The sequence below is a fragment of the Carcharodon carcharias genome, chromosome 21, assembly GCF_017639515.1.
Source record: "Carcharodon carcharias isolate sCarCar2 chromosome 21, sCarCar2.pri, whole genome shotgun sequence".
NCBI classification, from domain to species: domain Eukaryota; kingdom Metazoa; phylum Chordata; class Chondrichthyes; order Lamniformes; family Lamnidae; genus Carcharodon; species Carcharodon carcharias.
The window spans coordinates 15,554,594-15,567,374 of record NC_054487.1 but is presented as its reverse complement, the minus strand read 5'-3'; the positions used below and the strand labels follow the sequence as shown (position 1 = coordinate 15,567,374).

Here is a 12,781-nt window from a genome sequence, read left to right as displayed (position 1 = left end):
GGAACTATTAGATCACTCAACCAAACAGGTACGATGGTCCAAAAGCCTCCTGCAGTGCTATAGCATTCTCAGTTTATGAAATCAATATCATTCTCCATCGAACCCTGACCAGCAGCAAAGATTTCCATCTCGTTGATCTCGGCTGGACACGAACTTGGATTCTTTAGCTAAAATGAAATGTCTAACCCACTGTGCCACCCACTGCTGAATCCCTCAGGGCAAATAACTCAATTTAAGGTTCTTCACTGGGGAAAAAAAACACATTCAATTCCTGATGTTCTTAGACCAGCTCTGGTGACAATCTGAAAGGAGCGCACTTTTACTTTGTGTTCACTGCTGTGACCGTGCTCATGCCTGTTCATTTTGCAGATGAGAAGCCAGTCTCACTCACTCCCTACGAAGCCCCAGCAAACAGCCCGCGGTACATGTTCAACCAGAGAGAGCGGGAATCCATGGAAGTGCGAATGCGAGAGGTAGAAGAGGAAAACCAGGCCCTTCGTAAGCAGCTCAGCCTCGCCCAGACCCGAGTCCATCGCCATAGGAACCATTCCAAAAGCTATTCCACGGAGGAAGGCACGGGAGACAATGAGGTGGTGCATGCATTGGCGTGGAATGGCTCGGAATGTGGCAAATGGCCCACCGTAGAAAAGTGCGAGGTAACTCTACTTCCATTCCTTCATGCTTGGTTCTCCAACCTTGTATCCATCTCTCCTGTTGATTTTTTTCTCCCCCCATGGTGGTAAAATTTTATATTTTTGATAGAACTATAATAGTTTACAACATAGATGGAGTCAATCTGGTCTATTTTGTTTGTTCCAACTCTTAGCCAAAGCAATGCAAACTATTCCTACATCCCTGCTCTCCCCCATATTACCTTCTGCTTCAAATTTTTATCCATTTTCCCCATCATAAGTGTGAATGGCTTTTATTTTTCTGATAAATATTACTCGTAACTATGTATGAATTATGATTACATGTTTTATTTGCATGGTCACAACTGGGCACCTGCAAGCATGATGATTTTTCAGTAGACCAACTATCTCTCGCTCTTGCTCGCTCTCCAGGGGTGCTGAGACCAAATGTGAGGCCGCTCCAGCCAACCAGTCAAGATCTCCAACCTCAGCACAGATTGGGAATTGAATTATGGATCCTCTTAGCTGTATGGCCCATTTAAATGTTTTCCCAAATTCACTCCCAAAGGCTCCTGGCAGGGCCTATGAGGAAACACTCTTGCTCTTCTTAACCTGCAAGGATGTGCCCATTGCCACCTTTGCCCATTGCTAATTATCCTCATGAAAGTGCTCTTGGGCCAGCCATTTGCCAATTGAGTTATTGAGCAGCTTAATCCAGTCTGTTCAAAGGTTTTACATGAAATATTGCCTGGTGTTATGCCTATATGATGCTGTGTGCTTCCAGCAGATTCTCTCTTCTTTTTCAAGCAATTGCAATTGTTTCCCCCCAGACTGTCCATTATATGTTCTCACAATTACAGATGTGAACAGGTGGGACTGGCTCAAGGGAGATGCCATTTGTATTTGTCTTCCACACCTTTTTATCATTACTACACAGCAGTAAGACTGTTTCTATAAACAGGCTAAGTCTCCTGTAAACCAAGCCCTTCACCCGCATGTGTCACGAGTTCGATGACATACTAGAGAACTAACAATTGCCCCTGAAATGGTATAATACATCAAAAACTATGAGACGTGGCTACAATGATGTCATGCCTGTTGCAAAAGGTGGTAAATGTCAGCCCTTCAGTTTTACTCAGGCTAAGATAAACATTTTGACTTTTTTACACAGGCTAGACAATTATGTAGAAGCAGAAGACAATTAAGAAAACAAGTAGCATTAAGTAGAGCTTTTAATGTAAAAAAAATCTTATAAAACCACTTTTGAGAATAGTAGCCAGAGGAACCTGAACCCCAACTTGCAGTAGCCTTGAACACAATGTAAATTGTACCAAAACATTAAATGAGATTGTCTGAAAACTTTCTACTTCTTTCAGTAGTCTCTGACTGAGCCTCTGATGGACATTATGGCTGAAATTATTCTAAGCTGCCTATTCTAGTCGGTTCATATCATTTAGACAATGTGTAGCAGGTTACTCAAATCCCCTGAGAGAACTGTAAATTAGTGACCTTTCTTGCTGGAAAGGGAAGTAACCACACAGCATGCTGTTAGACACCTACTGGCCCCAGACATTAGATTTGTTGTGTCCTGATCAATGACTTGATCAAGAGCCACTCTTTAGTAAAGCCGCAACAGTGCCTTATGAAAGGATGGGATCCATATCTTTACCTCAGTGAACTCCATGGGCCCGATCTTAACTCTGTGTAAGTGAATGGATTTTGAGTGAGATTAAATTTTGCCACCAGTTTTCAATTATTTTGCTACCTAAGTCTACCATTTTATCCAACTAAATGCAACTAAATAATGTATAACCTGTTCACTTCTTAGAACAAAGCTCCCTTGATAGGGGGAATGCCACTTAGGGTGCAATGCATTGATTCATAAGCTTTTAACATTTGCCAGCAGTTGAAACCAATCCTGTGCCTGATTGGCTTAAGCTTAAAAGCACATTACAATTATCCAGAGTCCTTCAAAGGATCAATACATTGATTGTCACCTAGGACCAAGCCTCTGCGTCCTGCTCATCTACAGATCAAACAACTTGTCTACTTTTTCACAAACTTCTGGAGTCTTTATTTTGAAGTTGAGCAAGGAAAGTTATCTTCCATCGGAATTCGAGTCACATGGTATCAGTGTGCATGATGTATTGTTGCAGACTTCCTCCCCATTTGACACAGATTGAAGAATCTGTTTTTGGCATGTTGAGGGGAAAAAAACATTGCCGAGCAGCAGTGACAGTGCTGGTGACGGTGTGACAAAGGCAGTACTGTGGGCAGCTCAGTTAGCCTTCTGAGCAGTTTCTGCAGCTTCCTTTAGGTACCAGCACTTCCGCCAAGCAGAGGATAACTAGCATTGACAGTGCTAGTGAAAGATAACTGACTCAGATTGTTTACTGGGATGGAAATGGTGACATGGAATGCAGCTTGTGGCAGGGGCCAAAGGCAATGGCTTCAGTCTTCCTAACATTTTGTTGAAGGAAATATTAAGCCAGGTGACTAAAAGCTTGGGGAAAGGTTCTCAAGAGTTTCATAAAGGAGGATAAAATAGTAGACTTAGGTAGCAAAATAATTGAAAACTGGTGGCAAAACTTAATCTCACTCAAAATCCATTCACTTACACAGAGTTAAGATCGGGCCCGTGGAGTTCACTGAGGTAAAGATATGGATCCCATTCTTTCATAATGCAGTGTTGCAGCTTTACTAAAGAGTGGCTCTTGATCAAGTCATTGATCAGGATTATATCTCTTGAATAGAAAGTTTACTGAGAAAGAGAATTGATGCGACCTGCACTGATTAGAGAATCAGTTCTCATTTTCTCTCAGTCGTAGCAAAGTTAACCCTGAGTTACTCTGGATTCTATTTCATGTTGTGTTCATCTTCTCCTGATTTTTAAATGTCCATATCATAGTCCAAGCAGATCATGATGTGATTTTGAAATTCCGCCCATTAGCTTTGCAGGACAGATACCACCTGATCTTGTACTAAGACATATGGAGGAGAATATTCTATTGTCCTTAGCCAGTGCAGTAGTTGGTAAAGTACAGTTGGCTTCAGCACTTATAGAACTAGTGAGGAGTAGAATCTCCCAGGTTTCCAGCTCCTGATTGCTCTCCAGTGAGAGAAGTGGTGATAGAAAATGCTGAATGCAGACATTTGGTTGAGAACACGATTGGCTTTGGCGATGATGCCCATTACGGCTGAACTGCCGAACAATATTCGCTGCCTGAGGCCACAGGTTGAAAAATGGGCAAACAGGTACGGTACCCAGGACGAGCAATACCGTGAACCAAACCCCAGCAAGGGCTAGCTCCTTCAGAAGAGGAGAGAAGAAAATTGGGGAAAAGATTCTTTGACTGTGTGAAAACATAATTGTTTTTGTTTTATTTTTGCAGACAATCCACATTGCCATTGTGTGCGCAGGATACAATGCGAGCCGTGATGTTGTGACACTCGTAAAGTCCGTTCTGTTTCACCGGTGCGTATGCACGATGCTTCCTTTTCAATAATCTTGCTTCACTATATGTCTCACAGAAGCAGGCACCCATGCCCAGAGGCTGGTGCAATCATCACATTTTAACACTCCTGTCTATCCTGACCTGCTGATTAATGCACTGGTTGCCTTCTAATATCTTGTTGAAATAAGAACGCAAACAAAGGTAGTGAATGCCAACCAGCTATTTAATCACGTAAAGTGTTGATCACCTTCTCACGCAAAATCCAGTCCCTCAATTTTCTAGCGACGGCAAGTGCTAACACCAGCTGATTTCCTCCTTTCCCAAGCCAGAGTTAGAACTCTGAGATACAGAGGGATCTGGGTGTCCTGGGTGAATCACAAAAAGTTAGTATGTAGGTACAGCAAGTGATTAGGAAGACAAATGGAACGTTGTCGTTTATTGCAGGAGGAATGGAATATAAAAGTAGGGATGTTCAGTACAGCTGTGGTGAGACCACATCTGGAGTACTGTGTACAGTTTTGGCCTCCTTATTTAAGAAAGGATATAATTGCATTAGAAGCAGTTCAGAGAAGGTTCTCTTGACTGTTACCAAAGATGGGGCTTACCTTATGAGGAGAGGTTGAATAGGCTGAGCCTGTATCCATTGGAGTTTAGAAGAATGAGAGGTGACCTTATTGAAACACTTAAAATCCTGAGGAGACTTGACAGGGTGGATGCTGAAAGGATGTTTCCCCTTGTGGGAGAGACTAGAACTGGGCACACAGTTTAAAAATAAGGAGCCCCCCCATTTAAGGTGGAAATCGGAAGAATTTTTTCTCTCAGAGGCTCCTAAGTCTTTGGAACTCTCTTCCCCAGAAAGCAGTGGAGACAGGGTCATTGAATATTTTTAAGGCAGAGGTAGATTCTTGATTGACAAAAAGAGTCAAAGGTTATTGGGGTAGGTGGGATGTGGAGTTGAGCCCAGAATCAGATCAGCCATGATCTTATTGAATGGCAGAGCTGGCTCAAAGGGGCTGAATGGCCTCCTCCTCCTAAGTTGTATGTTGTATTTGAACCAATTATATCAACAATGGCTGAGATCAATTAACTAAGCAATATACTTTATTCATAAAATTTGTAAAGGTACATGACATAACAGTTCAAATCTGATATTACATAAGGTGCAATACAGGCCAATTTTTTTAACTACAGTATGGTAGCACCCTGAGGTGCCTCACTACACTTACAATTACAGCTCTATTTACAATTTGATTTCAGTTCAAGACTTCTCTGGTGCATATGGGCCTGAGGGTTTTACATAGGTTCCTGAACCTCAATGTATGTGGCACGAGGGCCTTTAACTCTAACCTTTCCACGTTGAACCTTTGCGGTGGTTGCCCCGAGCTTTAGTGCATCCCTCAGCACATAGTCCTGGGTCTTGGAACGTGCCAGTCTGCAACACTTGGCCACCGACAGCTCAAATAACTCAATGCAGGCTAGAAGTTTGGTCTGGGCCTGCTTGGTCTTTATGTCCCTGTCACACAATGTCGTCTTACCAACTAGGAGAGCTGTAACCTATAGTCGTGAAACAGTTTTGATACAGAGGGTGTGGGTTATTTGGCCTTTTGCTTCATTCTAATTCTGTTCAGTATTTTTCTTCCGGATTCTTCCTCAGTCTTTACTCTGTCTTTGTTTGAGACTCTCAAAACATTTTAGCTGAGTTTTAGTTTGCAATGATAATTGATGCCAAAGTTGTTTAAAAGAATGGAAACACCTTGCATTTCTGTGGCACCTAATCATGTCCCTGGCATTCCCCAAAGTACTACACATCTCACAAGCTCTGCTGTCCATATATTATCATGCAACAAGCCCAGGCGAGCCCAACACCACCAAACCCATTCTTGCTGACCTGCATCTGTTCCCAGTCATCCAATATCTCAAATTAGAAGCTGTCTTCCTCATTTATAGATTCCAACATGGTGTTGCTGCCGCCACCCCCCCCCCCCGCCAACTACATTCTCTCTGGAGCCACCTCTAGCCCTACAGACTCTCAGAACATTCTGCTTCTCCAACTCCGGCCTCATGCATCCTACCTTCCTTCAGCTCACCATCGGTGCCTTCAACTTGCCTCCAATCCACGTTCCTAAATTCCTACTATAAACTCCCCTGCCTCTCCACCTCCGTCCGCTGCTCCTCTTTCTCCACTAAGACTGACTTAAAACCCCCCTCTTTGACCAAGTGTTGAGTCACTTCTCCTAATATCTCACCCATAAAGTACTTTGGAACATTCTTCTATATTTAAGATGTGAGTTGTTGTGGTAAAGTTACTCTTTGAAGTATATTATCATGGTGTGCAGGCAAATATAGCAATCAATTTGGACGCAGCAAAGGCCCATAACCAACCAGCGAGTGACCAGGTAATTGAACTTAATTTAATCATTCATCAGATCTGGACACTAGCAAGGCCAGTGTTTATTGCCTATCCCTATGTGTCACTCAACTGAGTAGTTTGCAATGTCATTGCAAAGGGCATTTAAGTCAGCCACATTGTTGTGGGTCTGGAGACACAAAAAGACCATTCTAAGTAAGGATGGCAAATTTCTTTCCCTAAAGGACATTAGTGAACCAGTTGGATTGCATGGTGATCACTACTGATTCGAGCTTTTTATACCAGATGAATTTATTAACTTAACTAATGTTCCCTAGCTGCATTGGTGGTGGGATTTGAACTCATATATATCTTTGGATCATAATTTGGGCCTCAGGATTACTAGTCTAGTAAGATAATCACTATGCCACCGTTCCAGTTAATCTGTATTTTACACTGATGGTTGAAGGAAGAACGTTGGCATGGAGGCAGATCTAGACAGGGCTGCAGTTTAATATCTCATCAGGAAGAAAGACTTACCTCAAGAATGGATTAGATTGCCACCTTTCATTCAGTGCACAGATAATGAGACTTCAACCCACATCCTAAGGCCTAGGCCCAACCATCTTCAGCTGCTTCATCAATGACCTTCCTTCCATCATAAGGTCAGGAGTAGAGACATTTGCGGATGATTGCACAATGTTCAGCACCATTCACAACTCCTCAGATACTGAAGCAGTCCATGTCCAAATGCAGCAAGACCTAGACAATATCCAGGCTTGGGCTGACAAGTGGAAAGTAACATTTGCGCCACACAAGTGCCAGGCAATGACCATCTTCAACAAGAGACAATCTAACCATTTCAAGGGATGAGGCCTTGCATCAAGAATTCAGGGAGTTAGGCAGTAGACTAAAAAGCAAGACCTCTTGGGTTGTAATCTCTGGATTATTCCCAATGCCACATGCTAGCGAGCTCAGAAATAGGAGAATAGCGCAGATGAATACGTGGCTGAAGAGTTGGTGCAGGAGGGAGGCTTTTAGATTCCTGGATCACTGGGACTGTTTCTGGGGAAGGTGGGACCTGTACAAGCAGGATGGTCTACATCTGAACCACAGCGGGACTAACATCCCTACAGGCGGGCTTGCTAGTGCTGTCGGGAGGAGTTTAAACTAATTCGGCAGGAGGAGGGGACACAGAATATTAGCAGAATAGGGATACATCATAATACAGTAAACCAATCAAATCAAAGGGAGTACAGTTGCAATAAGCTTCAAGGGAGTAAGGCAAGCTGGATGGCCTCTATTTTAATGCCAGGAGTATTATGGGTAAAGCGGATGAGTTAAGGGTGAGGATTGACACGTGGAATTGTGATATAGTGGTCATCACTGAGATGTGGTTGAGGGAGGGGCAGGATTGGCAGCTCAACATTCTGGGATATAGAATCTTGAGGCGAGACAGGGGAGGGGTTAAAAGAGGAGGAGGCATTGCATTATTAGTTAAGGAGTCAGTTACTGCAGTAAGGAGAGATGATATATCTTGGAGGGGGCATTGAATTAAGCTTTGTGTAGAGTTTAGGAATAAAAAAGGGGCAGCCACGTTGTTAGGTGTTTATTATAGACCCCCAGATAGTCAGCGGGAAAATGAGAAGCAAATATGTGCACAATTTGCGGAGGTGAGTAAAAACAATAACAATAGGGTAAATTATATTAGGTGATTACAACTTTCCCAACATTTATTGGGGTAGACATAATGCTAAGGGCTTGGATGGAGTGGATTTCTTGAAATGTGTACAGGAGAACTTTTTAGGTCAGTATGTAGAGGGTCCAATTTGCACATAGGAACATATGATATATGCAGATAAGGAAGGCCAGCTAGCCAATCTGTGCTCATCCATCCAGGGGAACCTTATATTCCTCCATTACACCTTTCATTGATGCTTAATTCAAAGGTTATGGTTTCCATTACCCTATTTGGATATTCCTCCCAGGTGTGAAGAACATAGTACCATCTGCTTTAGAAAGCCAAAAATAAATTATATTTATATCGTGCCTTTCCTGCCATTCGGGCATCCCAAAACTCTTCACATGAGGTACAGTCACTGTTGTAATGGGTGAAATGCAGTGGCAAATTTGTGCACAGCAAGGTCCCACAAATAGCAACGTGACATGAAGAAAACCTTTCTCGCGCAATGAGTGTTTGGGCCTGGAGTGCACTGCTTGAGATTGTGATGCAGGCAGGTTCAACTGAAAAATTCAAAAGGAAATGAAACTGTTACCTAAAAAGGCAAAATGTGCAGGGTTTTTGGGAGAAGGTAGGGGAATGGCATTAGGTAAATTGCTCATTCGGAGAGCCGGTGCAGACATGATGAGCCGAATGGTCACCTTCTGTGCTGTAACAATTTTGTCTTTCTGTGTAATATGATTTAGTGATGCTGGTTAATTGATAAACCTTAGCCAGAATTACAGGAAGAACCCCACTAATTTCTTATGAATGGTGTCATGGGAGCTTTTTATGCCCACCTAAGAGGGTATAGCTTGATGTCCTCATCTGAAAAAGAGCATCACCAACAATCCAGCACTCCTTCAGTGGAGCACAAAATGTAAACCTGGATTATATGCTCAAATCCCTGGAGTAAGGCTCAAACCTCTGACTGACTGACTCAAAGAAGAGAGCATTACCAGTAAGCCAAGGCTAAATTTGCCTTTTACAGGTTTGAATCTATTATTGGGTTTGAAGTAAATTTCTAGTTGCCCCTTTTCTAAACCTGTTTTTACACCAGGGGCCACAGGGGTCTTTATATCTTGTTATTTTGGAGATTTTTGAATTAGTGTTGATATAAAACACAAGCAACAAAGCAAAACACAAGTAGAGAAAAGCAGTTGCCAACATATGGTACACAACAGAAGAGCAAAATTGCAGCAATCTCAAACTTGAGAGCCAAGTCGTTATATATGAGGCAAAATTCAAACAGTCAACTGTGAAATAATCATATAAACAAAGACGAGCGATATTGTGGTGAGAGCATCGATGAGGCGAAGGGCAAGGGAAACTGAGGGAGGCTCATTCAGCTTAACTGGGCTGCTGGGGTCAGAGTTCAGATGAAGAATGACAACAAACATCCCCAAACCCCAGGGGCTAATCAATTTGCCAAATACAGCCACAGGGAAATATTATGAAGGAATTAGAAGACGGATTTTTTGATTGTCTCTTGCTAGTTAATGGTTGATATAGGACTGACGTTCAAAGACAGGAATGTCTGAAAGGCGGATTCAGATTTGATAGGAACTTGCAAAAGGAAAATGGATAAATACTTAAAAGGGAAATGCTATGGAGAAAGAACAAGAGAGTGGAGCTAATTGGAGATTTCTTTTTAAACAGATGGAACAGGCATAATGGACTGAATGACATCCTTCTGCACTGTTAGAATGGTTGATTCTACAACAATTTTTAATCATTGTTAATGGCCCATTTGTTATTCTTGAATTAACTAGTAGATGGATGGGCTGAAAGATGCTGTGCAATATTAACTTCAAACAGGATAATGCCTCTATATTCACACCTTCATTAATGTAATGGACAGAAGATTTCATCTGAAAGTGTTTATCCTGTCACTGTGCCACACTAAGTGTACTCCCACCCTCAGAAAGGCCACAGGTCACCAGAGATAATAACAATTTGTTCTTGGGATCTGAAGAATGAAATACATTACATTTGTATCGTGTCTATCTGGCCTCAAAGCACATAGAAACATAGAAAGTAGGAGCAGGAGTAGGCCATTTGGCCCTTCGAGTCTGCTCCGCCATTCATTATGATCATGGCTGATCATCCAACTCAATAGCCTGCTCCCGCTTTCTCCCCATACCCTTTGATCCCTTTCACCCAAGAGCTATACCTAACTCCTTCTTGAAAACATACAATGTTTTGGTCACAACTACTTTCTGTGGTAACGAATTCCACAGGTTGGAATTCTCTGGGTGAAGAAATTTCTCCTCATCTCAGTCCTAAATGGTCTACCCCATATTCTCAGACTGTGACCCCTGGTTCTGGACTCCCCCACCATCGGGAGTCTACATCTACCCTGTCTAGTCCTGTTAGAATTTTATACGTTTCTATGAGATACCCCCCTCATTCTTCTGAACTCCAGTGAATATAATCCTAATAGACTCAATCTCTCCTCATATGTCAGTCCCGCCATCCCAGGAATCAGTTGGGTAAACCTTCACTGCACTCCTTCCATAGCAAGTACATCCTCAGATGAGGAGACCAAAACACAATATTCCAGGTGTGGTCTCACCAAGGCCCTGTATAATTGCAGCAAGACACCCCTGTTCCTGTACTCAAATCCTCTGGCTATGAAGGCCAACATACCATTTGCCTTCTTTACCACCTGCTGCACCTGAATGCTTACCTTCAGCGACTGCTGTACAAGGACATCCAGGTCTCGTTGCACATTCCCCTCTCTCAATTTATAGCCATTCAGATAATAAGTTGCCTTCCTGTTTTTGCTACCAAAATGGATAACCTCACATTTATCCACATTATACTGCATCTGCCATGTATTTGCCCACTCACTCAGCTTGTCCAAATCACACTGAAGCATCTCTGCATCCTCCTCACAGCTCACCCTCCCACCCAGCTTTGTGTCATCTGCAAATTTGGAGATATTACATTTAATTCCCTCATCTAAATCATTAATATATATTGTGAATAGCTGGGGTCCCAGCACCGATCCGTATGGTACCCCACTAATCACTGCCTGCCATTCAGAAAAAGACCAGTTTATTCCTACTCTTTGTTTCCTGTCTACCAACCAGTTTTCTATCCAACCAGTTTTCTATCCATCTTGATACACTACCCCCAATCCCATGCGCTTTAATTTTACACACCAATTCCTTATGTGGGACTTTGTCGAAAGCCTTCTGAAAGTCCAAATAAACCACATCCACTGGCTCCCCCTCATCAACTCTACTAGTTACATCCTCGAAAAATTCCAGTAGATTTGTCAAGCATGATTTCCCTTTCATAAATCCATGCTGACTCTGTCCGATTCTGCCACTGTTCTCCATGTGCTCAGCTATTAAATCTTTTATAATGGACTCTAGAATTTTCCCCACTACCGATGTCAGGCTGACTGGTCTATAATTCCGTTTTCTCTCTGCCTCCCTTTTTAAATAATGAGGTTACGTTAGCTACCCTCCAATCTGTAGGAACTGTTCCAGAGTCTATAGAATCTCGGAAGATGACCACCAATGCATCCACTATTTCTAGGGCCACTTCCTTAAGTACTCTGAGATGTAGATTATCAGGCCCTGGGGATTTATCGGCCTTTAATCCCATCAATTTCCCCAACACTATTTCCCTACGAATACTGATTTCTTTCAGTTCCTTCCTCTCACTAAATACTGTGTTCCCCAACATTTCTGATATGTTATTAGTGTCCTCCTCTGTGAAGACAGAACCAAAGTTTGTATTTAGTTGGTCAGCCATTTCTTTATTCCCCATTATAAATTCCCCTGTTTCTGACTGTAAGGGACATATGTCTTCACCGATCTTTTTCTCTTCACATACCTATCGAAACTTTTACAGTCAGTTTTTATGTTCGCTGCAAGCTTATTCTCATATTCTATTTTCCCCTTCTTAATCAATCCCTTGGTCCTCCTTTGCTGAATTCTAAACTGCTCCCAATCCTCAGGTTTGTTGTTTTTTCTGGCCAATTTGTATGCCTCTTCCTTGCATCTAATAGTATGTCTAATTTCCCTTGTAAGCCATGGTTTGGCCACCTTTCCTGTTTTACTTTTGCACCAGACAGGAATAAACAATTGTTGCAGTTCACCCATGCGCTCTTTGAACGTTTGCCATTGCCTATCCACCGTCATCCCTTTAAGTAACGTTTCCCAATCCATCATAGCCAACTCGCGCCTCATACCATTGTAGTTTCCTTTATTAAGATTCAGGACCCAAGTCTCAGAATCAACGACTTCATTCTCCATCTTGATGAAGAATTCTATCATATTATGGTCGCTCGTCCCCAAGGGGCCTCGCACAACGAGATTGCCAATTATTCTTTTCTCGTTACACAATATCCAGTCGAGGATGGCCTGTTCTCTCGTAGGTTCAATGTATTGGTCCAGAAAAACATCCCGTATACACTCCAGGAATTCCTCCTCTATGGTATTGTTACTAATTTGATTTGCCCAATCTACATGCAAATTAAAGTCACCCATAATTACAGATGTTCCTTTCTTACACGCGTCTCTAATTTCCTGTTTAATGCCATTCCCAACGTCACCACTAACGCTTTTTGCCCCTTAGTGTTTCTCAGCTCTACCCATACAGATTCCACATC

General features: G+C 42.4%; 1 protein-coding gene across 2 annotated transcripts in view; it reads left to right on the top strand.

Moving 5' to 3' along the window:
* The window catches only part of large1 (LARGE xylosyl- and glucuronyltransferase 1), a 473,246-nt gene that overhangs the window by 296,851 nt on the left and 163,614 nt on the right, over positions 1–12,781 (top strand). For both annotated transcript variants that reach the window (XM_041215935.1, XM_041215936.1), the window contains exons 3-4: positions 370–656; positions 4,025–4,107. In XM_041215935.1, the coding sequence (XP_041071869.1) occupies positions 370–656; positions 4,025–4,107 (370 nt within the window). The remainder of the gene's footprint in view (positions 1–369; positions 657–4,024; positions 4,108–12,781) is intronic.